Raw genomic sequence first — 24,490 nt, 5'->3', positions numbered from 1 at the left:
GGCAGCCACAGCTTCTCTGGGCAACCTGGTCCAGTGCCTCACCACCCTCAGAGGTAAGAATTTCTTCCTTATCTCTAATTTAAAGCTCCCCTCTTTCAGTTTAAAGCCATTGCCTCGTGTCTTATCACTACCTGCCCTTGTAAAACGCACCCAGAGGCCCTCCTGGAGCTGCAGGCTGGCTCAGACTACTGCCAGCCAGGGAACATAAGCACACCATGGTCCTGCCAGGCTCTTGGGGAGGAACGAGGAGCACCCCTGCCATGCCACGCAGAAATATGAGTTGAGGGTCTCATCACCTTTGCCCTGAGAACAGGCTCTCAGCACTGAGCACCGTCTCCATGCGGACAGCCTGTTCCACCCGTGCTCTGCCGCACGCAGACTAACACACAGCGTATGTACGCAGGGCCTTGACAAGCATGGCGGCCTTCTGCACCTGGTGGCTGCTTTGCCCTCAGGAGAACGGTGTTTTGTCACCTGAGGGGACTCTGAGGGCGCCTGAGGACGGATGGCCCCGCCGCGGCGCCCATCAGCCCCTCAGGGCGGCTCCGCGGGCGGGACGACTGCGGCGCCGCGCGGGGAGCGCGCGCAGACAACTGCGCATGCGCAGCCGCCGGATCGCCCCCGCCCCGCCCCTCCGTCACGTGCCGCGGGAGCCGGCCCGCTGCCGCCTCAAGATGGCGGCGCGCGGCCCGGCCTCGTTGAGGGGGAGGGGCGGCTGTTGTTGAAGCTTTATTGTTCCCGTGTCCGCCGCGCCGCTCCCAATAAAGGTAACCATGGCGACGGTGGCGCCGGCCGCACCGGGGGCCGCGCCCCGCCCGCGCCCCGCTCGGCCCCGCCGCTGCGCGCCGCCCCCGCGGGAATCCCGGAGGGGCTCGGCGGGCAGCTCCGGCCGCCGCCGCGCTGGCCCCGGCCCCGGCGGCCCCCGCCGGGCTCCGCCTGGCTCCGCCGCCGCCGTGCCGACCCCGCGCGGGGGGGGCCGGGTCTGCCGCGCGGGGCCGGGGCGGTTCGCCGCGTCCCGTCCGTGCTGCCCCGCGGGGAGCTACCGGCTTCTGCGGGGCCGCTGCAGGCGGACAGGGGCTTGTAGGGAGCCCTTCCCTCGCGGGAGCGCGGGCTGAAATCCAGGGGCGCTCGGTGGGTTCCCAAAAACCCGAGCGTCCCTCCCATGGCAAACGCCGCTCGTGTCCCTGCCGCCGGAGGGGGCTGGCTGATTGCGTCACCGCCGTGGGAAATATTGCAGAGCTCTTTCCTTCGGTAACCTGCGCTTAAAAGCAAGCGAGTTTCTGCCAGAATTTTGGCGCTCCCTCTAAGCCAAACCCTGTCCAAAACATCGCTCGAAGATGTTTCAGCTCTGGAGTCCCCAACAGCAGAAGGACATGGAGCTGCTGGAGCGGGGCCAGAGGAGGCCACAGAGATGCTCCGAGGGCTGGAGCACCTCTGCTATGGAGACAGGCTGGGAGAGTTGGGGCTGTTCAGCCTGGAGAAGAGAAGGCTCCGGGGAGACCTTCCAGCACCTCCCAGTACCTGAAGGGGGCCTACAGGAAGGCTGGGGAGGAGCTTTGGACAAGGGTGTGTGGTGACAGGATGGGGGGCAATGGCTTTGAACTGAAAGAGGGGAGATTTAGATTAAAGATAAGGAAGAAATTCCTCATTCTGAGGGTGGTGAGGCACTGGACCAGGTTGCCCGGAGAAGCTGTGGCTGCCCCATCCCTGGAAGTGTTCAAGGCCAGGTTGGATGAGGCTTTGGGCAACCTGGTGTGGTGGAGGGTGTCCCTGCCCATGGCAGGGGGGTTGGAACTTGACAATCTTGGAGGTCCCTTCCAACTCAAACCATTCTATGATTCTGTGTTTCTCATCATATGTACTTGAGGGGCTCTTTGAATGGTCCCCTGCTTGGGCAGAAGCTGGGAACCTCCCAGGTGGTATTTTAAAGGTAGGCAGGGAAGGGAATTACCTTGTTCTTCCATGCCTTTTGCTGCAGATTCTTCTCCTTTGCGTTGGACTGGTAATCGTGTTTGTTCATTGAGATGAGCGGTTGGAAGACTGACCCATCAAGAGACAAATAAAGATTATTTTTTTTTTGCATTGAGCCAAGAAATCGGCAGTCTGATTCGGTTTCTCGTGTGACCACCAGCTCAGTAGAGCTGCTGCAGAGGGGATGGAGCAGAAGGGAGCAGGGTTGTGTTCCCAGGTTGGGTTAGATGTGTTATGGAAATGTGCTGTGATGGGTGCTGGTCAATGAAACCCACCACCTCCCCAGAGAGCGACAGGCTTGTAGGTGAGATTTTTTTCTCCTGCGTGGAAAGGAAGGCTGGCACACCTGTTTATTTGCTCAGATATGACATAAGGCAGCATGATTCTGCAGCCTTTTGGTTAAGACATACCAAGTGCCTTGCGTCTGAGAAGTGGTTTTGGTTTCAAACCCTGGTCCGAGGACAGAGTGATGCAGGAACTGGGCTATGGACCAGAACAGAGGTCTTCTTCCAGCCAGCCACTCCAGCTTCCATACCCTGCTCATTTGTTCTCGTTTCATCTCTCTTTCCAGTATATTTTGAGTTAGCTGCCACAACGTGCTGCTTAAAGAGGATGCTGAAAACGTGCCCGTTGTCACCCAGACTGCAGCTCAGCAGTTACAGAAGTCTTCCAGGAGATGGAGGAAGCCAGCTGGCTTCCTGGGATAAATGCCACAAAGCTCTTACATCTTTCTCTCTGCGAAGCTGCATCTTTCTCTCTGTTTTAAAGCAGCTGCACTCACGTTTGAAGAGTTGTTGTAGGTCCTTTTGCCTTAACAGAGTTTTGGGGCTGTGGAGGTGCCTCTCTGATGGCCTGAAGCAGGACCATCTGGACTTCCACAGTGGTGGAAGTCCAGATGCCTCCTGGCTTGCTTGGTAGATTCAGCTTGAAGTAATTCTGTGTACTTCACTAACGAGTCTGAGGGAATCGGTCCCCGTTGTGGGCTGATGGCACTTGAGAAGTGTCATTTTCAAGCTATTTTTTTTTCCCTGTGTGCTTGAAGAGGACTTTGAATTAAGGCACCTTATGAGTGCATTGTGCCTTCTTCTGCTCTTGGGTGAGGAACAACTAATGTCTTGTGCGCTTCTTGACAGCAAAATGGATTGTGAAAGCAGGTCAAAGTAGTGGGTTTGTTTTTGTTTTTTTTTTTAAAAAAGCCACTAATAAATTACAATACGCAGTGTCCTCTGATGTAAACCTACCTGACAAACAGGAGTTCAGATGCCCAACTTTTTTTTTTTTTTTTGAGGATGTTACAGGAACCTGTAAAATATAATTAGCGCTTTCAGTGTTCTTGGGCACAGAGAGACAGGGATGAGCAGCGACTGGAGCAAACTTTGGCTGTTGCATTGGGTTTGTGTTGGTTTTCCACAGCATGATTTTGTTCTCTTGTTGGGGCAGCCCTCGCTTTGAAGAGTAATGGAAAACTTGATGTTAAAAGTTGGAGCATACCTATTCGTTTTTCAATCTATTATTTTTCATTCAGAGCATCAGTGCAGCTATAACCAAAGTGGTGCATGTTTTTTGAGCGGCGTATTCTGCTGCCTTTAGAGACTGCGGAGCGCTGAATTTAGTCAAAGTGTTGCTTATTTTCCTCTGTTATCTGTCTGCACTGATGCTCTGAACTGAAATAAAATAGATTGAAAAACAAATTGGTGCGCCCTGGCTCCTCGTACTGGATTTTACATTATCCTCTGGGAGCGCCGCCTGCTCTGGCCCTTTGGAGCACCCCAGAGAAAGGTAATGACCCCTCAGCCTCTTTCAACACTTCAAAGACTGAATTACTTTTGGTGGGAGAGGTAAGAAAACTGAATTGCAGTCCATGATTTTCTGGCTTTCCAGTAACCCTCTTTGTAAGGTCATCATACTAGTAAGAAGAAAACAGGAAACTGGTAAACACGCACAAAAAGTATTCGGATTCTGATTTAAGGCTGTCACTGCCCTTAACTCCTCAGAGCTCAAACCAGAACGTTGCCCATTGCTGGGAGGCTGCTGTCATACCCGAGGGACTGCGGGGCACAGCAACACGAGAATGAATCTCAGCCTCCTGTCCTGCTGCGTTCACCGATTTCCACGAGCCTTTTGAAAGAAGCCTTTAAGTGCGAAATGGACAGTGAGGGGATGAGCGCCTCTCCCAGGGGCAGGGAGCCTTCCTGGGCTGAGACTAGGCTTGCTTTGGTGACCATTTCGGGTTTCAGCTCCTGCGAGACCCTCCGATCAGCTCTAAGAGAAGTGGCATTTATTTAAGACAGAGAAGCTGGATTCTTCCATTTTGCTTATCTCTTTCTGTCCACTTTATTTTTTTTTTCTTCTGCCTGCTTTGTTTTAGCTTTCTAGAGGTTGCACAGGCATTGCTTTCTTCTACTTTTGCTTTCTTCTGCTTTTGCACCGGGTGTATAGGTTGCTTTTAGTAAGCTTCATGACCCTCCTGTGCATGGCACTGTGCTGGGCTGTGCTGGCAGCAGAGGGAGCACCAGGCTGCGGGCTTGTGCCTTTAAAAAGCAATGCGATGCTGTTGCTTAATTTCTTGGCAGTGCAGCAAGGGTTGGGGTTTTTTAATTTTATTTTTTTTTCCGAAAGCTGAAAAAAGCCTGCCCCATGTGCATCCCAAGGAGGAATTTCAGTCGTGGAATGCATCTTCAAGGTGGCCACTGAGATGCTACTAATCAATGCAGGGAGCGGCCTTTGGCGTTGTTTTATGAATGCCAGCGGGTGGGTTGAGCAGCCCCTTGTAAAAGCCCTGAATTATGGCAGCGAGGGCCGCACAGAATCTTTTTGCTAAGGCCACGGCGGCGTTAAAATTCTTTCAGTGCCTTGTGATGGGCTTTCTGATGGTGAGAGGTGCTGCAGCAGCCTCGGAACTGCGAGAGAGGGGTGGCCTCGTCTGTGCATCTTTGGAGCACCTGTCTCTGTGGCGTCTAATTGCTAAAGTGCTCAGTCCTAAATTTCAATTATCTTTTGATGAACCCAGTGACGTGCATGGCTTTTGAATCCGTTGAATCTGGATCAAAGTAATTATATGAATAATGAAGAGAAGTAATTTAATTTGGAAACTCCTTTTCAGTTATGTAGATAGAGTTGGATGTTCCTGTTTCCTTCTTCTCTGTGGAGAAGCATCGTTGCTATCGACATATCCTTTTCCTGTTCTAATGTAGCTTGAAGAAAAAGACATAATCCCCTCAAACTGTGGAGGTATGTGAGGACAGAAATACCTGGGAAAAGGAAGAAATTAGCTGTAACTGGGCTGTGGAGGGTAATGTTTGCTGCAGATCTGTTTTGGACCTCTTATACTTGGGAGGTTCAGAAGAAGAAGGGGCTTCTTTGCTGAAGTGGGTGTCCTGAGAGCAGTCACAGGTCATAGGACGACAGGAGGACATATATTGATACATATATGTCAAGTACAGCCTTAGGAATTTTAGGAACTTTTGAAAATTTGGCTTAAATTGATTGACTTTGCAGTCTCACTGGAAGTCAGTTAGCAATGAAAACTCCGAAGCCACCTTGGTGTTCTCCCTGGGAAGCTGGCAGGGTGAGGCTTAAGATGTCCCCTGATGTTCCTCAAAAGATTCATTTTGCAAAGCTGTTCTACAGCTAAGATGAGCAATTATTTCTGTCTTCTTTGTTGCTGCCTCTGAGTCAAGTGAGCCGATATTTTGGAGGAGGGCAGTGCTCATGTGGCTCAAGTGTCAGAGGCCCCAGAAGCAGCCCAGTTAAACCATGTTTTTCATGAAGTTTGAAATTCCTGAAAAGTCCCCAGTGAGCCTGGCTCCAAAGAGGATGCAGAGAAGCAGCTTTAAGCTGAAAAGGTGACAAATGGCTTTTTCTTACCAGTGGTGCTGGCGGAGGCAGATGGCTTGCACTCTGTAAGCACCCATCACTGCTGAAATATTAGTTGCCTGCTCTTAGAGGGGTTCCCAGTTCAGCCCAGTCCACCAGCCAAATCTCTCAAAAGCCATCTAGAAGGTGGCTGGGAGATGAAGCCAGACAAATTTAGGTGGCTGGGAGATGAAGCCAGACAAATTTAGGTAGGAAACAAGGCGTGTGATTTAACAGTTAGAGTAACTATGGCAGTGGAGGGTCCTCCCCCTAAAAATCAGTTCTTATCATGACTGGGCACCCTGTGGAAGAGCAGCTTAAGCCAAACCCAAGTTACTGAGTCTGGAAATCCTGGAGGCAGTGATGGATGAGAAATCAGATTGCTGGTGGTGGTCCCTTCTGGCCTTAAGCTTTGAATAAAAGCCTGAAGTGTGTTCTAAGTAGGGAGCAGTTGCCTTGAGGATGGTCTTGGCCATCACCCCTTGTTAAAAGAAGTCTGTTCTCTTTGGCAGTACTGGATCTTTGGGTCCCTAGAATTAAAGGAGTAAAATGTATTTAAACAAATATGTCTGACCTAAGCGCTCAGGCCGCATTTTGCAGTGCTCTGAGTTGCTGTAATAAAGAAGGGGACGTGCTGGTAGGCTGCTTAGAGCTTTACTGTTTTGAGCTGTCATGGGCAAATATATCCTCTATGTTCTTGCCAGGAATAGAGGGAGCAGACGGTGCTGCTGCTTCTTCCAGCTTGCCACGGTGGAAGCAATAGATTTTATGCAGAAGGCTATTCATGGCAAAGTGAGCAGACGTCTCTTCCAGGACATTGATGTTTCCTGCTTGTCCTTTTGTAGGAAGAGCCACAGCTATTATTATTTAACCAGCAGACTCAATTTCATCTCAGATACTGGAAGTCGTTCAACTCCAGGGAGGAGTGGGTGGACTAAAACCACGATTACATCGAGCCTGGCAAAAGAAACGCGTCTCCTTCTTCTCCCACAATCAGCAGCGGCTCCACTGATGGCAGCTCGGTTACTCGGGATTTACACTGGCGTGGGAGGATAGCAGAGCCTGTGTGTTTCATAGGCTGGAAGCGCAGGTGGCCGGCCCTGTGCATGGGTCGGGGGGTGGATCTGCTACTTGCAAAGTAGCAGAGATGAGCTGCAGACCAGACAGCCTTCAGTCATGATGCGCCCAGAGAAGCTCTGGCTCCTGGGAAGCAGGAGGGTGGGGTGGGTATCAGCGACTACTTAGGTTTCCCTCCCTTCCAGAAAAGGACCCACCTACCCTGTGCTCTCACTTGAAAGGTATTCAGATGGAGAGCATGACACCCCAGCTTTGAGGTGATGTCAAAACCATCTGTGGTCTTATCCTGATGATTGGAAAATGAATTACATAGTACTTCATCTATAAAGCATGGGGGAGCTCTTGGCTGAGCAGGAGAGCTCTCATGCATGGGTGGTATCCACCAACCAGTTGCTCAGCCGTCTGTAGCTTTGGTGTGAAGTGATGTCTCTTGGTGCCTCCTGTCTTCCCACAGCCATCGCAGGCAGTGCCATGCAGAAGGACAGCTGGAGTCCTGCCTGCCTGTGGGCAGGAGGTCCCAGTTCCCACAAAGTCTGAACTCCAGAGGGGTGGGCACCTTGCGGGAGTGAGACACCAGCTCAACCTGTGCCCAGCATCTGCTTGCAACTTGAAATTTGGTGCAAGCTGGGAGTTGCTCTGAGCCTGCTTTTGTGCGAGGCAGTGCTTCAGGGTGGTGTATGAGCATCGGCTCACTAAAGCTTGTGCCCTGATGATAGACAATGTTACTCCTGTTCCCTACGAGAGAGTAGGAAGCTGGGGGCAGAGATGTTAAGCAGTGAAAGGTCATGTAAATTGTGTCCATCCAGGGGCTCCTTCTCTAGCGCTCATGCTGTTTTGTTCCAGCATCATTGCTGACACCAGTGTTAGGCATCCCAGCGTGTAGACAAGGCAGTAACATCTTTATCTTGTGTAGCTTAGATAAAAACTCCACATATCCTGCTGATAAAAAATTCTGTTGGCAGATGTCCTATCTGTTCTCCTTCCTGCAACGAGGGGTGGAAAAACGTAAAAGGGAGGATCTGGTGGATGGGATTAGGGCTGTGGACTTCTGCAAGAAATTACAGCTTGAGGGGAAAGAGGTGAATTGATGAGTTAGGGCCGTGGTGTGCTGAGAAGGGAGGTGCTGAAGGCCCCGGGCTGCAAGCAGACCTCTATCTCCAACACTTGTGTGCCCCTGCTGATCTTAGCAGTGATGTGGGCAGAAAATTAACTGGTCCCAAACCACTTAGTGCTTTGCAGGTCAAAACCAACACCTCAGATTCTCCTCTGTGTTTGGTAGATGATCTTCTCTCACTGCTTCCCTGCCTGCCCTTTCGGACACCAACATCAGTGCCTGATCTGAAGAGCATTCACGCCTCCCTGAGCTCTATCAGGGGCACATCAGGGACCTTCTTCTCCCTTTTTATAACTTCTGGGACTCAGTACTCGTTTCCAAGCTCTTTCTGAAGTATTTCTATTTGAACATTATCTGGACTCTTCAGCTCCAGTGGGGTAATTGCTGAATTTGGGGAGTACAGGTTCAGAAAGGGGCCTCTTCTTGCTGTAGCCGGTGAACAGCATAGGAAGCTACTAACAGTTGTAAACTGAAAAGTAATTTTTGCTTACGCGTTCTGTCTTGCTACTGTCTGAGCAAAGTGCTAACAGGATCCTTTGTTTTTTTGCTAGCTGGACTTTGTGAAAGCGGTGTGGAGACCACGACGAGAGGAGGCCAGTAGACCTCCGGGTCATGGAGCTGCCCAGTTACAGCAAGCAGCTGCTGCAGCAGCTGTACGCCCTCTGCAAAGAGCAGCAGTTCTGTGATTGCACCATCTTCATTGGAAACGTTCGGTTTAGAGCACACAAGGTAGTTTTGGCTGCTGCCAGCCTGCTTTTTAAATCCTTGTTGGACAGTACAGACACCATCTCTATCGATGCTTCTGTGGTGACCCCTGAGGAGTTTGTGCTCTTGCTGGAGATGATGTACAGTGGCAAACTCCCACTGGGGAAGCACAATTTCACCAAAGTAATCTCCGTGGCAGATAGTCTGCAGATGTTTGATGTGGCTGTTAGTTGCAAAAACCTCCTCAGGGACCTTATCAGCTGTTCAACTCAGGACCAGGTAGTGAGAGAAGTCTCCAGTCAGGCAGCAGAGTCATCTGGAAACCATGCTGAAACTAATAACCTGCCCCAGTCTGAAAAACCTGCAGAAGGAAGAACAGATATCCTCCTCCTTCAGAGAGTTTCCCCTTCTCCTGGCCCTGTAGAAGCAGAAATGGAAGCAGATGTTTCTCCTCCTGGCCAGGAACTTACTGTGAATCACACCTGGGTTCACCAGGGTGCGATGCCGAGTGATTCCACATCCCTCTGGGAGGATTCAGACTCTTGTCCTGATCAGCCTGCCCGTGCCGAGCAGGGCGGCAGGGCGGAAGAAGAGGAGCTTGCTGAGCTTTCGGAGGAGAAAGGAGGAGCGAAGGATTTAGGTGAGACTTCACAGGTCTGGGCACAGCATTGCCTCTTCTTTGTGGCTGCGTTGACTCGTGTTTTACTCTTATGGGAGATATTTTCCCCTGTGTTTGTTGTTTTTAGTTTGCCCTGGGTTGAGAGCAGCACCAACTTATACCCCTTTTCTGCAGGGACTTTCTTCCTTTGGCACTGTGCAATACTGTCCTTTGGCCTTTGCAGTTGTTTCACTGTTATCGCTTCACCAGAGCCGTAGTGAGCAAAACTTTTCTTAGCCACGCATGTGATTGCATCTGCCGTACGGTGGGATGTGCGTTAGTGCAGGACGTGAAGTTGATAAGGCAATCTGTATAACAGTAAGTGAACAGAGTCACCTGCTTATCCTTTAAACTGCTGTTCAGCATGGGAGGAAAACACAGGCTATACTGGGTATAAAATAAATGTTCCGATTATGACTGGTGTTAAATAAACTGTTGGTTTTCCCTCCAGGCTGCGTGATATCTTTAGAAGGGATTTGTGAGTCACAGTTTCCCTATTATAGCCGATGTGCCGGTTACAAACTGATGCCTTTCAATCACATCATGCTTTCTGTGAATCCCTTCAATTAGCAAATAACTCGTCTTGTTTCTCTCACACAGCAGCAGAGAGCAAAAGCTGTAAACTGGATTTCTTTCTTCGATATGAAAGTGTTTTCTCTGAGGCCCTTTCTGATGCCCGAGCTGTGCTGAAAAGACTAGAAGAGTGCAGAGAAATTGATGCCTCTCAAAAGGAGGTAGGTGTATTTACTTGGGTAAATGACACAAGTTTTTTCTTCACCCTGCTGAGGGATAGAACAGTTTGTGCCCTGCTTAGGAAATTGTTTCATGGGAAACTGGGGCTCTGGTGCCTGGTTGTTTGAAGGGCAACAATGCTCACCTGAGCAACACTTTGGAGAGGAGCTACTTGTGTGCGTAGGTAAAGAAATATTTGTCCTGCCTTGAAGAAATCTTCGTTGTGTTGTAGGAGAGCTCCAGCGCTCGTTTCTCTCCTCCTGCGTATGGCATTTGCTTCGGGAACTGTATCAACTTGTAAACGACTGACATATGAGATCCCAGAATAGACTTCCTGAGCCCTTGGTGAGGGCTTGCCATGGAGCATCTGCTCTGCTCCGCGTACGGCAGGCTGCTCGTGGGGAGCAATCCAGGGGGAGCTGCGGGTGCCACCCCACTGCCCTTCTCCTGGCAATGTGCTACTTCAAAAGCAGTCATCACTCATGAACGATGCTTGAGTTACCGTTGGAGCGGATGTTTGAGTCTGGTGCTTGGTTAATGCTGAAGGATACTCTGGGCTCTGAACAACAGTAGCCAGATACGGGCTCAAAGCCACCGTAGAAACACAGTTTGCAGCTGTGTTGGTGTGGCAGTGGTGCAGGAGGACACGGAGCTTGGAAATGATTGTGGCAGGTCTGGGTGAACCTCGTGCTGGCTGCATGCTGCTGCGCAATCGCAGGGTCTGCGATACAGGGTGAGGATGGGACTGTGCTTCCTCTCCTCACCGGAGCTGTTTCTGAGAGAGTATTTTCCATACCAGGCTGTGTGAACTGCCCTGTGTACCTTTTCTGTATGTGGAAAACTGAGAGCCTGACTCTTTTACTGCTGCCTGTTCGGTGGTTCCATGGTTGGATGACCTTTTGCAGCCGAGAAATGCAATTCCATAGGCTGCAGTGCTCTCTACATTCTCCTGTGCTTGCTGGCTGGGAAGCTGCCTCATTCCAAGTCACTTGGTTCCTCCATTATCAGTATGACCATGGGACAAGGGATGTTTCAGCCGTGGTGGCATTCTGCTTTTAAAAACCCAAGGTAACATGCTTATTAGGAAAAAAATCCCATATGACAGCAGGGAGAATTCCGTTGAGTCAGGGAGTGCAGGTTTCTTTTCTGATGAGCCTTTAAATGTTCACGTAGGAAAGCCAGTGTTCCCTGAGCTGCTGACCCTCCTGACGGTGTTGAACTTAACATCTCTGGAGCTTTAGGAGGGAGATGTGGGTCCGAATTTGTGTTTGTAGGAGCAAGCCCAAGCCCGGCCAGTCTGACAAGCACCTGTGAGTTCACTGCTCTCAGCATGGCTGCATACCCTGAGAACAATTAGGTTTTCGTATGTTTGTTCATCACCCTGTTCAGAAAAATAGATCAGGTTGAAGGTTTTACCTATTCTACACTTTGGTAATCGGAGTGTGGTGTGGATGGGTGCTGCCAGGAGGGATTTGGCAGCTCCATGCCCCCGTGCCAGTGGGCAGCTCCAGTGTGCTGCCTTGCTTCTGCGCTGCGTGACAGCCCCATTTTCTACTGCTTTGCAGTAACTGTGGTTTCATGTTTCTTCAGCACCTCCAAGACCCAGCAGGTGAGGTTCACAGACGGGTGCCCGGCCCTTTGTGCTCCCAAATGAGCCGTTGCAGCAGGAGCCAAGCAGGAGGTTGTGGAGCTCAGAGGCAGTTTGGGTGTCTGGCCGCAAAACAGCAACTGGACAATTTTTCTGCAGCTATAAATAAACGCTGAATAAATGAGAAATGGATTTTCTTTAAGCCTTCCCGAAAAATCGCTTCTCAGCTGTGACAAGCATGAAAAGTGTCAGCCCCAGGGCAGTGGGGGGGACAGGCTGCAGCCTGTAAGCAAGGGCTGAGCCAGATCCGTCCCTCCCTGAGCTGCCCTCCGGGACAAGCAGGACCTGTGGGCCCCGGCAGCGAGCCTGGGCTCTGTTTCCAGCAGGCGGAATAGCTTTTTCCCGCAAGGGCCCGGTGTTTTCTTTGGGAGAAACACAACAGTGTATTTTTAAAGTCATGCTCAAAGTGCAAGTTCAGCTCCAAAGAGCCCAGCTCGGGATGCATAATTAGGCTGAGATTGTGCCAGTGGTAGGCATCAGTGGATCATTTTTTTTCCTCCTTTCCCCCCCCCACCTCTCCTTTTTTGTATTATTTTACCAGTCATTTGCTTGAAGTCTCTTAAGTGCCTCGGGGCAAGTAAAAGTTGGTCTGGAAGCTGGTGAGATGCTGCAGGGGAGATCTCCCGTGTGGTCCCTCCTGCTCGTCCTCTTTCTGCTCCGGAGCCAGAGCCGTTCGTTGGGTGGCTTAACTCTTTAGGGAAGCAATGATGTGTTTTGGACAGCAAAGCCTGGGCAGCGTGGGGGCTCGTGAGTGTTTTGGGGGGGTTTGCAAGCCTGCCTGTTGGCACTGAGGCTGTCCTGGTATTCAGGCTCCTCTGGTTTCAGTGAGATTTTGCCTTGGACATGGCCTTTATATTTCTGTTCCTTCGCCCGTGAGCTCGTACCTACATGGGTGCCTGTCCCCGCAGTGCTCCTGTCTGCTCCCCTCGGTGTTGCTGCCTTATTTCCTGCTACCTCCAGTGGAGATTTGTTAGGCTGTGGGGCTTTTCGCCAAGGAGGTTTGTGGTGCAGGGCTTGCTTTTTGTGAGAATTGTTCCTTCGGTCGAATTTTGATGTTACGTTCTGCTCCCTGGGCTGAAAAATGCGAATGCGTTGCTTTTCTGTTTAGGGAGATGTGATTTTTGTGTGTTGGTTTTGTTTTAGAGTCTCTCTGTGCATCTCACATAAACTATTCCCATCTAATTTGGTTCTGGCCTGGATGAAACCTGCTTGGAAATGAGAACAAGACTGAAATTGCAGTAATTTGGGGAAGCGTAAGAGCTTTGCTGGTGTCAAGTCTTATCTTCCCGTGCTTTCTTAGAGAAACTCAATTCAAATTATTGCACAGCTCATTTGTTCTCTCTACTACTGGGTTCAGATGAAGTGGGAGAGTGCTGATTCTCCCACGTAGAATAAATGTCACTGTGCTTGTGGATCATTTCCATTGCCTATGGGCCTGTCCAATTATTGTCATCCTTCGTTTGCAGCTGCAGGGATTTCTGGATGCAGCAGAAGAAAGAAGTTTCCTGTTATCTTCTGCATCCTGATTAGGAGTGATAGGTTGCGAGTGTTTTTATTTTGTGGTGGCAGAGCTGGAGAACTTTTTTCCCTCCTGTTCTGGTGTACTTGTGTGGAAGTTTGGGCTGAGCTTTTGTTCCTGTTGTGTGGAGCAAGCAGGTGTCAGCGTGCCCAGTACCAGAGAGGTGCTGTGGAGATCTCCTTCGTCAGTCATGTACAAATGCAGGCTTGAAAAAAAAGCACTTCAGATTTCTGAACCAGACATGGGAGCCTAGTGCTTCTCTGGTGGTTATGTCCACAGTGGCAGCCGATTGACTTCACGGTGCAGTCGTAACCTGCGAGCGTCCCTGTGGTCCAGATGTGCATAGCCAGTCCCTGTGGTCCAGATGTGCATAGCCAGTCCCTGTGCTGGCCTTGCCACCGACCCTGTGGGCAGCGGCTCCGTCTGTGCAGGTTTCCAGTGGCTTTTTTATATTTTCTTCATGTTATGCACATGAAAATTTAATGAGTGAAAAAACCCAAAGCAGCTTGCGTTCTCAGAGGACTGATCATTGTGTCTCTGGAAGTTTCCCCACGGTGCCCAGCCTCCTGTGGTCAGGGACTTGGCAGCTCTCAGGGAATGGAGGTGGCATTGAGGCATTGGCACAGGATTAATCGAGTTTGGGGGTGAGCCTTGTAACTGAATGTGCCTTGGATTGGGAGGGAGGGGTCTGAAGGGAGACAGCTGCTTCTGTCACCTTAAACCCCATGGCTTTCCAGCCTTTCTCTTGCAAATCCCTCCCCACCAGGCGTTGGGTGCTTGAGTTCACTCTAAAGCTGGTGCTTGAGTGGGATCACTCAGTAACAGCCACTGAAGTGGCTTTTTGCTGGGACGTGCTTTCGCTGGGGGAGCAGGAGCATGAGTGAGACGTGAAAAGCCGTAAGCTTGCCTACCCGCAGGGTAGAGGTTAGTGGCCATCTGGGCTAGTAGCCACACTGACCTGCCCTCCCTCTCTTCTCACATCCTTCCTTCATCACAGGCCACCGCAGTCCTGGGTGGGATGTGCATTACTTGGCCATCTGGATGAGGTCCTCTCTGTGTCCCAGGACATCCATCAGGACAGCAGGCCACTGAGTTCCGTCCAGCCCAGGCTCAGGGTTACTCCCTGCAGGGCCAGCCCACAGCTCCTCTATGAGCATCTCTGTCCCCACCCAGAAGAACTTCATCTCATGCTCATGTTGGAGGGGGACATGGAGGTCCCAGAGGCGCTGTCTTCCGAGGAGTGCTGTGGGTTGATGTGGGGAGGGAGATTAGTGCCTGGCTGGGAGGACACAGTGCTATTGCAGCTCTTCCCCGTTTCAAAAGCAGGTTGTGGTTCTGCATGAGCAGCATTGTGTGTTTTCCTACCCGGAGCCGCAGGGGACATTGGAAGGAGCAGAAGATAGTAAGGAGCAATGGGGCAGAGCAAGAGGTCCTGTGGTACAGCAGTGTAGGAATTGAATGTAGTAGGAAAGAAATTTGGAAAAACATGGAAGATCTGGAGATCCTATGGAGACAGGAGATGTACCTCCTGTGGTGTTTCCTGCTCTGAGGTTCCTGTTCAGAGCTTGCCTTGAGGCTGCCTTGGAAATGGGGAGGTTTGAGATGAATGAGCTGGGAGGGCTGATTCATGGTGTGTGACCACTGGGGTACTGAGTTAGGAGTGTTGTGGCCATCAGAACAGACACCCCCAACTGGGACCAAACTTCTTGGTGGATGTTGAACCTATTTGGTGGCACAGCTCAAGCTTAAACCCAGTCTTGGTGACTTGGTTTCCCTACTCAGAGGGCCTGTCTCTTGCTTCAGCCTGGAAGATGGATGTGTGCTAATTTATGCTAATTTGGCCATGTTTTGCAAGTGTCCCAGGCAGTGAAAGTGTAATGGATCAGGCTGTAATGCCTGGGCACATCATGACCAAGTGAAAGCTGGGATTTCAGCTAGTATCAGTATTTCTAAATTTTTTCCAGGATCTTTGGGAATCGTTAGTGCTTCAAAGTAAATCTGAAATGCTCTGTGTGCTCTTTCAAAACAATGCTAAAAGGCTGTTGTTCCCACTGAGCAACATGTCTGAGGAAGGGTCTTCCAGAAGGAGACTATAAATAGCAGAGCCCTTCAGTTTCTGAAAACTTGTTTCCATTAACCAAATCCACGCACTGAGGAAGGGAGCTCTGAGTAGCAATGCTGTGCTGATTTTAATTAAAAAAAAATAAAAAAAATATTGTGATGATATAAGTTACTTTTCATCCATATTAGTAAAAACATGGATTTGGCAGGGTGCTGAGCACCTTTAAGATGGTGAGAGTCAAGATATTTTGTATTTTATGGGCTCGTTTTGATCTGGAAGGGGCCAGGCATGCAAACCTTGAGAACAAACATGATGTGGTTATCAAGTCTCATTACAAATTAATGTTTGCATTAAAAAAAAAATACCTTTCAGCTTGTTCTTGAGCACGTCTGCGGCGTCTCCTTTCTTCCTTTATGACAGAGCCCTTCATGTCCACGTCTCTCTGTTTGGCAGGCGAAATGCCGTTAGCGGGTAGGAGCTGGGACTCCTGCAGCTTCCCCTCTGCGGATACTCTGTGCAGTAGGTCATTGCACTGTCACGCTGCCCTAATATGTGAGCATTTACACCTGCGAGGAAAAGCCAGTCCACCATCCCCCTGGTGCGGCCCCAAGCAGTTGCATCCAGTCTTTTTATCATGGAAATAAAAATGACAATGACAGCAGAAACTGGCCGCCTCTCCGGAGCGGGGCTGAGCTCTCCACTTCAAAGGTACTTTCATAGCATCCCTGGAGTCTCCAATAAAGGCCGCCTGCTCTGAAAGGCTGGCATCTCTCCTGGAGAGCTGGGGAGCCTGTGTCTTTAGGGGCAATATTTACAGCGTTAAAGGGCTCCGGGGAAATGGGAGCACGAGTTACAGCTTATTTCTTTTCCTTTTATTTCCGTAACTGCACAGGCACGCTTGCCTCCGGTTGCCGTCGGAGGTCACCGGAGTGGATTTTGGAGCTCTGGGTGTGATTGCAGGTGTGCTGGGAGCCCACGATGCTCGGCGCGTGCGTGCCTCCACTCCAAATCTTTCTTTAGGAGATGCGACTCCTTTGTGCCGTGAAGGTGGGGATTCCTGGAAGCCCCACTTAAAATGTACTCTGCTTTCTGTGCGGGTGATCGTGTTCTGCAGTGACATCTCGTATCCCCTGCCCTGGCTTCGGGCTTCCTAAGTAACAGTGTTTAAACCGTGTTTTATTAGGTCCCTTAGACTTACTGGTGTTTGGCTGTTCGGGAAAGAAATGGAGAGATGTCTTTGGTGAGGAAAGCAGCCCCACTTTGTGGGGCTCGCTGCAAAGATAAGAGCTGGCGGGGAGGGTTTGCAGCCCTCCGGCCCAAGGCTGGTGGCTGCAGAGCGTGAGCTCAGCGCAGGGCCTTGTCTGACAGCAAGCTCAGCTTGTGTCTACGTGGGCTGTTTGTGGAGGTTTTTTTTGTTTGTTTAGTTTTTTTGTCCCCTGAACAAAACCCTCAGAATTTTGCTTATTGTGTTGGTTCGTATGAGGCAGTTGACTCATTAAAACCTTCCGTGCGCTCTCCTGTTCTGTTGCAGGCTCTGGCTGCCTGTCTGGCAGAGGCAGGGGAGCAATCTGTGTTCCAGAAGCTGCTGAGCAAAGTGAAGTGTGCTCAGACCCTGGATGCTCAGACCCTCGTGTCTTTACTGAAGCTCTTCCAAGATGTGAATCCCAAGCTGGGAGTGGCTTTGCTGGAGATGGAAGGGTGCAGCGGAGAAGCCCTGCAGCAAACAGGTAAAGAAGTGGGTGCAGCTGCAGAAACCCTCTGTCCTTACTGGGATGCAGGAGATTTATCACATGCTGGCGAAAATCCTGGAGTGTTTCCATCCCGCAGCCGTGGGGTGCGGGCAGCACCCGGCTCTCCCCGTTGCTGCCTGGAGGGCTGGATCGATGGCTGCGCAGCCAGCGTGGGTCAGAGCACAGCTGAGCCTCGGGACTGAAAGCTCCTTTCTTGCTGGAGTCTGCCACAAAGCAGTGGCCTCGCAAACCTGGTGTTAACCTCCAGCTTGCTTTATGGCTTTGTGCTCCGTTAGATAAATGAGACGTTTTCCTTTCATAGAGTTTAAAGAGAATAGCAAAGTGGTTTTCCTCTGCCGCTTGTGCTCGGGATGAGCTTTGCTATTCACTTAGATCTTTCACAGAGTTTCAGGAGCCTGTCAGTTCCTTCAGACTGACTTGTTTCTTCTCTTGTGTTTCTGAATCCTTTTCCCCCTAGAGAGCACAGACGAGGGAGAGACGCTGACCGCTCGCTTGCTGGGACGCAGGGAGGAGCTGATCCAGAGCGTGACACAGCTGAGCCCCGTCGTAGAGTTCCTGGAGGCGGCAGAAGAGGGATTCCTGACCGCCTCGGAGAAGCGGGTAAAAAAAAAAAATCTGAAATAAGGAAACCTCTGTGGGGGAGGGGAGGGAGGGGGGGGGTGTGTGTCTGCAAGGCACCGTCTGACCGCGTGGTTCGCCGAGGGATGTTCCAGCCTTACCTGGCGATTTCACCTCCCGGCTGCACAGCACGGGCTGCCCGTGTGCCGTGTCTCGGGTCCTTCTGCACTCAACGGTGGGAAAAGTGAAAGCTGAGCTGCGAAGGCAGCATCAGCACCAGGATGAAGGCTGTCTGGTGCAGTGTCAGACCGCCCCTGGGGCGGAGGAGATGCCTGGTGCTCCTCACAGGCCCTGAAAATGCCTTTTTGTGAGCCCGGAGAAGGCCCTGTAGTGCAGTTTGGTTTCAGCAGAACCACTAAAAACTCTGTGCTGCAAGTCTACCAGTTCTGTCCTCGTGTACTCTGACATCAGCTTACCTTTCAGCTGACCCCCCAGGCTTCAACTCTTTTCTTTAACTCTTATCTCACAGTTGTCTGCAAGAGTAGCACATCCACTGACCGATTTTTTTTTTATTATTATTTTTTATGTGTTTAATGAGGCAGTTGGTGGGGAGGGCTGTTGCTTTCCTGTAAACAATTGCATTATGCGTGCCGATTTGCAGAAGCCATAACGGACAAAATATTGTGCATAACCTGCTCTTTTTTTGTGTTTTGGTGGGAGCTGGCTATACCCTGCCTCTGCAGCTGAAACTTGCAGGGTGCCCTCGCATGCTGCGTTTGGTCCGCAGCTTGCACACCTCCTGTCCTAGTCTGTCACATCAGTTAGTTCCCCTGATGCAGGATTATAGAGAGTGGAAAGCCCACAGGTGGGCTGAGAACCTCTGCCCGTCTTGTAAGTCCCTCAATAATGTCTTGCACATGGTCCCTGTCCAAGTGTCCATCATGGAGCATCCCTGGGAATGGGCGCAGCTCAGTGCAGGAGGGCCGGAGAAGGTGCTGTCAGCATCCACCTTGTCCTTGTGGGCGAGGGTGTGACTCATGGCTGATGAGTTTTCCCCTGCGGAGGCAGCATGCCTGAGCCTGGAATGGGGATGTGAGAGATGAGAGGGAGGCGTGAATACAGCAAAGGACTCGGCATCTGCTGGGGATATTGTGACTGCCAGCGGAGACTGCGCAGGGGTGCCTGGAGCTGAGCTCCTGGCCGTGAAAGCTGCATCAGCAGTGGGGGGATTAGGATATTTCATATATGCCTCTTCTTTTTGTCTTCATGAAATTAGTTAAAATGGAGCCATTTTTTATCTCCTTTCCTGCTGAAAATAAAAAAAAAGACCCAAACAATAAACCCAAACCATTCTGCTGCCATATTTCTGCTCCTTGGGCACAGGATCCAGCCTTTATACTATATATAAGTATATATAGTATATATATATATATACACATACCACCACCATATACTACGGGAGTCCTGCCTCGTTTGGTGAAGGGGAAGCATTATTCAGTGTTTCTTTTTATCCTCTTCAGTCTCTGTATGCTCCGTTTGCTGCAGAGCCTCCAAACCCTGCTCCGAATACTAAATCCGTCTCCTCTCCATGAGATCCCTTCGTGCTCTTGTTCTAGCCCACAGGTTCCCAGCAAATAACCAAGGTGTTTGGGGAGCACTCCGGTGAGGCTGGGTGCACAGGTCTTTCCCTGCTGTAGTGCAGGAATATAAGGCAGAAATTGCCAAGTGTAGACTGACCTTGGGGGGTTCCCTTTTTTCCAGGTTTGGTTTATTTGTTTATTTCCACCCCCCCTTCAGACAAGTGGGAAAGTACTTGATTATTTCGGAAGTTAAATTGATTAAAACGGTGGGCCTGTGGCAGATGTGCAGTTGATATCTCTGATGTCTCAGGTGCAGCACTGGGAAAACGAACCTGGAATTAGCAACCACCTCTGAAGGTTTCGCCTTACCTGATTCCTCCAGGATTGCACTAGAGCTCTGGGCTGGCAGAGATAGGATCTAGTTCTCCAAGGGTTCATAAAGACGAGGTTTTCCTTTTTCTTCTCACAGTCACTGCCTCATTAGCTACACATTTATTCAGCAAGACAAGCGCGGGTTTTACATGTAACAGCCTTTTTTCTAGACAACTGGGTTCTCTCTGTGCCTGGACCAAGCTGTGTGTGGAGAAAGTCTAATTTTCTTTGCTGGAAAACCAGTACATGATGTGTTGTGAAGCTTCTTTGTAAATTCCTGTTTTTCTGGGGAACTTTTTAGGTAGCATTTCTATTTTTTGAGTGCTTAACTTTGTGGCTTCATTAGTGTTTCTGTAATGTGGGGAGGTAAGGCGGAGGATTTGGGGGATGGCTTTGGGTGCAGATTCTCACTTAAGAGACATAAGCCTGGATACAAAGGAAGAGCAGGTAGCCTCTCGTGCGTGGTGTTCCATGGGTTAGGTCATCACAGAGTTCAGAGTGACCTGTCCATGGTACAGCCCTGAACCTGGAGCATCAGAGTAGTTAGTAGAAACATCGTCCTTTCCTTCTGTCCAAGCTCTCTTCTAGAGGAGACTTTGGACATTCTGAGCTATGTGCTTTCCCTCCCCTTTGGCTGCAGTGCCTACACAGCTTGATGTTCAAACCAAACTGCTTCAGCACTAGGACAGGTATGAATGGCAACACGAGCAAGGTCACCGGCCGCTGCAGGAGCAATCGTAGCTGGATGCGCTGGGGGATGGAGAAGACCAATTGCAGGCAGAACAGGAGTATGTTTTCTGACTGTCTCACTCAGTTGTTGTCAAAATGAGTATCAAAAAGTCAGCGCTGCATCCCTCATTGCCAGGGCCATCATTCCTGTGCCAGCTGACACTTGCCTGGAAGCAGTGGTGGGTTACAGCATGAGCTCCCCAAAAAGACGCTGCTCTTGTACCCCTTTATGTGTTCTCTTAAAAGATGACTTCAGACTGAGCAATCCAGAATCAGCTCAGTGTGAATTAGATGGGAGGATATGTTAACAGGTTCACTAACAGAGTTTTGGCTATAAAAGGACAGATTTTTAGAAATGAGAGAAACTAATTAATGAGATCCGTGGCTCGAAAGAGTGCAGGAGGAGCTGTTGGATTTGTTTCTTTCATGTTAAAGGTAGGAAAACTATGTGAAGTTTGCATCCTCAATGAGAGAAGAGAATTTGTATGAGAGGTTACAGACCTGAGTGGATGAATAACTTGAGGAATAGTATTAGGACCTGCAAGGAATGGCTGAGATGTCTGACAGGGAAAGAAATGTACTTTAGAGGTATGAAGAGAGTCTTGCAGTACGTCAGGCTGCTGGACATCACGAAAGCTGGAGAGGGACTTTTTACAAGGGTATGTGGTGATAAGACAGAGGGCAATGGCTTTAAACTGAAAGAGGGGAGATTTAGATTAGATATAAGGAAGAAATTCTTCCCTCTGAGGGTGGTGAGGCACTGGAACAGGTTGCCCAGAGAAGCTGTGGCTGCCCCATCCCTGGAAGTGTTCAAGGCCAGGTTGGATGGGGCTTTGGGCAACCTGGTGTAGCAGAGGGTGTCCCTGCCCATGGCAGGGGGGTTGGAACTGGATAATCTTTGAGGTCCCTTCCAACCCAAACCCTTCTGTGATTCTGTGATCACAGCCTATTTTGAGATAAGCAACAAACATTTGTCCCATCAATTAAAGAAAAAGAATAACGAGAAGACATGACCCTCGAACTCACAACTGAGCCTGGGGACAAATCCAGGAGAGACACAGAAACAGAAATTTCCTGCAGCTGAAGTGAAACCACAACTCAAAGGGCATCCCTTAGCAGACTGGAGGAGCTGACACATGTGGCTATGAGAGTGACAGCAAGGTTTATTACTGTATTTGCAAGTTGAGAGTGGTCCCTACATTTGATGACCAGGACAAACATGGAGAGGGAAGCAGTGATCCAGGCAGCCAGCTCTGTGGGTGCACAGGAATACGTGTTGGGACAGGCTGGAGGACGCATGTAGCCGAAGCACTGTGTATAAGGAAACAAATGGGATAAAACGCAGCAAAGGGTGTTCAAGTAAATTGCTTCTGCCTGACCTGGAATCTTTATTTGATGAGATAAAAATGGGTTTTTCCTGCCTCCATCTAGACGAGCAAAGCATTTGAATTTCATGTGAGGAAATTGTTAAACTAGAGCAAGCAGTATTAAAAAAGGATGTACGTTACGGGGAGGTGACTACAGATTGTGCTGAAGGCAGGACTGACAGGTCGGAGCAAGATTTCCGGTGGGATTCTTGGCACTTACTTAATATTAACACTAATGTTACTGACACAAAAACATCAAAGCAAAACTTACTGGTGAGCAAAACCGGGATCTTTTGTCCACAAAGCTGAGGATCTGCAAGAGGGAGAAGGATTACCTGGCTGGAGAACGCAATAGTGAGGACTGAATGCCGTGGTAGTGTAAAGCGAAGGGCGCGTTTAGTTGCAGTAACGAGAACCAGGAACTAAGACCTCGTCTGAAATTTCCGTTTCTTTTTTGTTCAAAAAAGGTGAATTCGCATTGCAGCAGAGACACATCTGCAGTCGTAGGATCAGGGAAGGGGAGAAGCTGTTTTATGAGAGGAGCTGTCTTATTTAGACGAGTAAAATGAAAACTGAAAGGGAATGTGATCGCGCTCTTATAAAGAAATTGCAGAGGAAGGGTAGGGTAAACCCCTCGGAGAATTGAGAAGAGCATTTTAAGCTAAAAGATAATGTTGGCACCTGAACAAATGGGTATACACTGGCCATGAATAAATTTAAGCTGAAAATTAGAAGAATCAACAAGGGAATGAGACTGTGGAAGAGCTTTCCAACCGGGGGAAAGGGAGGAAAAATGTAACTAGTTTTAGGACAGATCTTAATAATTTTATTAATGGGACTGTGCTTACGACAGCAGGGAACCGGGCTGGTGACCTACAGAGTTTCTGCCAGTCCTACATTTCAAATGCTTGGGAGCACAGTGTCTGCAGAGAGGAGGTCAGCCTGTATTTGCCAACTGGCTTTCCCTTGTAGGAGCCTCCTAGGTACTACACTGGCATATGAGAGCTTTTCCAGGCTGTAGTTATTGCGTCTCACGTAAGAGATGCCTCATGTGGCCCTGTCATAGAAATAATTATTCAATTAATAGGATGCTTATTTAAATAATGAGAGCTTTTAGGTATTTTTTTCTGTCCATCTGTGTCTTTTGATGGCAAGCAGAAGAATTGAGGACACAAGGGAAAAGAAACTGCCAATTTTAAAAGTACTTATTAAAAATATTAAATGAAATATCGTTTTGAACCCTGTCTTTAAGTCTATTTTTGTGTCTTTTGAAAAAATGTTCTTTGCTTGTCATCCACTTCCAAGAGGCAGACGTGATGGAAGAACCCACCAGAGTAGTTTTCAAGGTGACGCACGTCAGGTATACCTGGGATGTGTTTAGATGTTCCTGTAACCAGCACCCTGTAACACCTCCCAGTTAAGCAAATTAGTGGAAGCGGTGGATACGGATTTATTGCAGAACTGCGTACTGTGATACCGTTCCTATTTCTCTGATCTCTATTCAGATCCAAGAATTTGTAGGAAGCTCTCACAAACAGGTTCTTGGCGGTTTCTTTGTCGCAGGTAGTTTTGGATTGCTGTGAAGGCGGCTCTCAGAGGGAAGCCATGGACAATCTGCTCAGGAAGGTGGATGAAGAGAAAACTCTGAAAGCAGAAAGTCTGGTCAAACTTCTGGGGGCTGTGAAATCATCATTCCCTGGTCTCCACCTTCTGCTAGACAACTTGGTGGCAACAGCAAACGTCTCTAATAGCAAAGGTATGAGTGTACTAAACTTCAGAGCCTGGGGACTCAGTTCAGGGAATTGCCAGGCAGTTTGGATGCTTACCTGGACTTCAGCATGCTCTTATAATCTTGCTTTCATGTAAGGGAATGGGATGGCCATTTTATTCAAACAAAAATGATCTGGGAGCACTGGAGTGGGGGGACTATGCCAGCAAGAAGGCTTCTGCTTTGCAATGAAATGAGCAGTGTGGGGCAGAAGCCTGCTGGACTCCTTCCTTGAGTTTGTCACTGATAGGGCAGAAACTAGGATGTCAAATTATTTTTTTGGTTTGAATCACTTAAAAGCAGCAGTGACGCGTGTCTCCAAAATAAATAGAACATTTTTCACGTAATAAATGCCTCATAGGTGAAAGCATCTTTACCAAAGTCTGGTCCACTGGTGACTTTAACTTGTCGTACTTGCTGGCTTTGAGAGCAAATACCTAAACTTCCCCAAAGTTGTAGATGTCTTGACATTAAATACAGTGTCTTACCTCACTGCTGTCTTTGTGAACTCCTTGTGATTGAGACAGATTGTGGGGAAAATTTGGTTGGGCTGTGCTCCTGTCCTTGATCCAGGGAGCATTGCTGCACATCGTGGTCACTGACTTGTCCCCTGTGTGGAGCAGAGTGTGCTGGTCGGAGTCCCACGTTTAGTGTCCCCGTTAGACATCCTTATCTTGGGCAGCTAGTCCCCTCCTTCTTGTTGTTTTGGTGGGGATTTATTGTTTGTTGCTTGCCTGTGATGGCTTTAGGGACTCGTGAGTCCTCGTCTTTTGACTGGTGGGACAGCCTTCCAAGTTTGGGTGGGTTTAGGCACACCCCTGAGCAATTCAGATAGAGGGGCAAATTTCACCAGCTCTGAAGTCACATAAAAATTAAAAACTAAATTAACATGCAGTGAAATGTAAATGAGTGTTTAATAGAAAGCAAAACTGTGCTCATAGTGCTGATAATTTCGTCTGCAGCGAACGTTCCCGACAGGCAGTTTGCTTTGTCATTTGTTAAGCACGATTGCTTTCTCGAAACA

At 49.5% G+C, this 24,490-nt stretch overlaps 1 protein-coding gene across 5 annotated transcripts in view; it reads left to right on the top strand.

The window, feature by feature from the left end:
- Positions 1-748: 748 nt before the first annotated feature.
- ZBTB40 (zinc finger and BTB domain containing 40) overlaps positions 749-24,490 on the top strand; it is a 41,615-nt gene continuing 17,873 nt past the window's right edge. For all 5 annotated transcript variants that reach the window (XM_086625601.1, XM_086625603.1, XM_086625600.1 and 2 more), the window contains exons 1-6: positions 749-767; positions 8,569-9,362; positions 9,981-10,114; positions 16,873-17,068; positions 17,550-17,692; positions 23,262-23,454. In XM_086625601.1, coding sequence (XP_086481727.1) covers positions 8,630-9,362; positions 9,981-10,114; positions 16,873-17,068; positions 17,550-17,692; positions 23,262-23,454 — 1,399 coding nt within the window. In that variant the 5' untranslated portion in view covers positions 749-767; positions 8,569-8,629. The remainder of the gene's footprint in view (positions 768-8,568; positions 9,363-9,980; positions 10,115-16,872; positions 17,069-17,549; positions 17,693-23,261; positions 23,455-24,490) is intronic.

The sequence above is a fragment of the Tauraco erythrolophus genome, chromosome 23 (genome assembly GCF_009769465.1).
Source record: "Tauraco erythrolophus isolate bTauEry1 chromosome 23, bTauEry1.pri, whole genome shotgun sequence".
Lineage (NCBI taxonomy): Eukaryota > Metazoa > Chordata > Aves > Musophagiformes > Musophagidae > Tauraco > Tauraco erythrolophus.
Note: the sequence above shows the minus strand (reverse complement) of the source record. Positions and strands in the feature narration are given on the sequence as shown.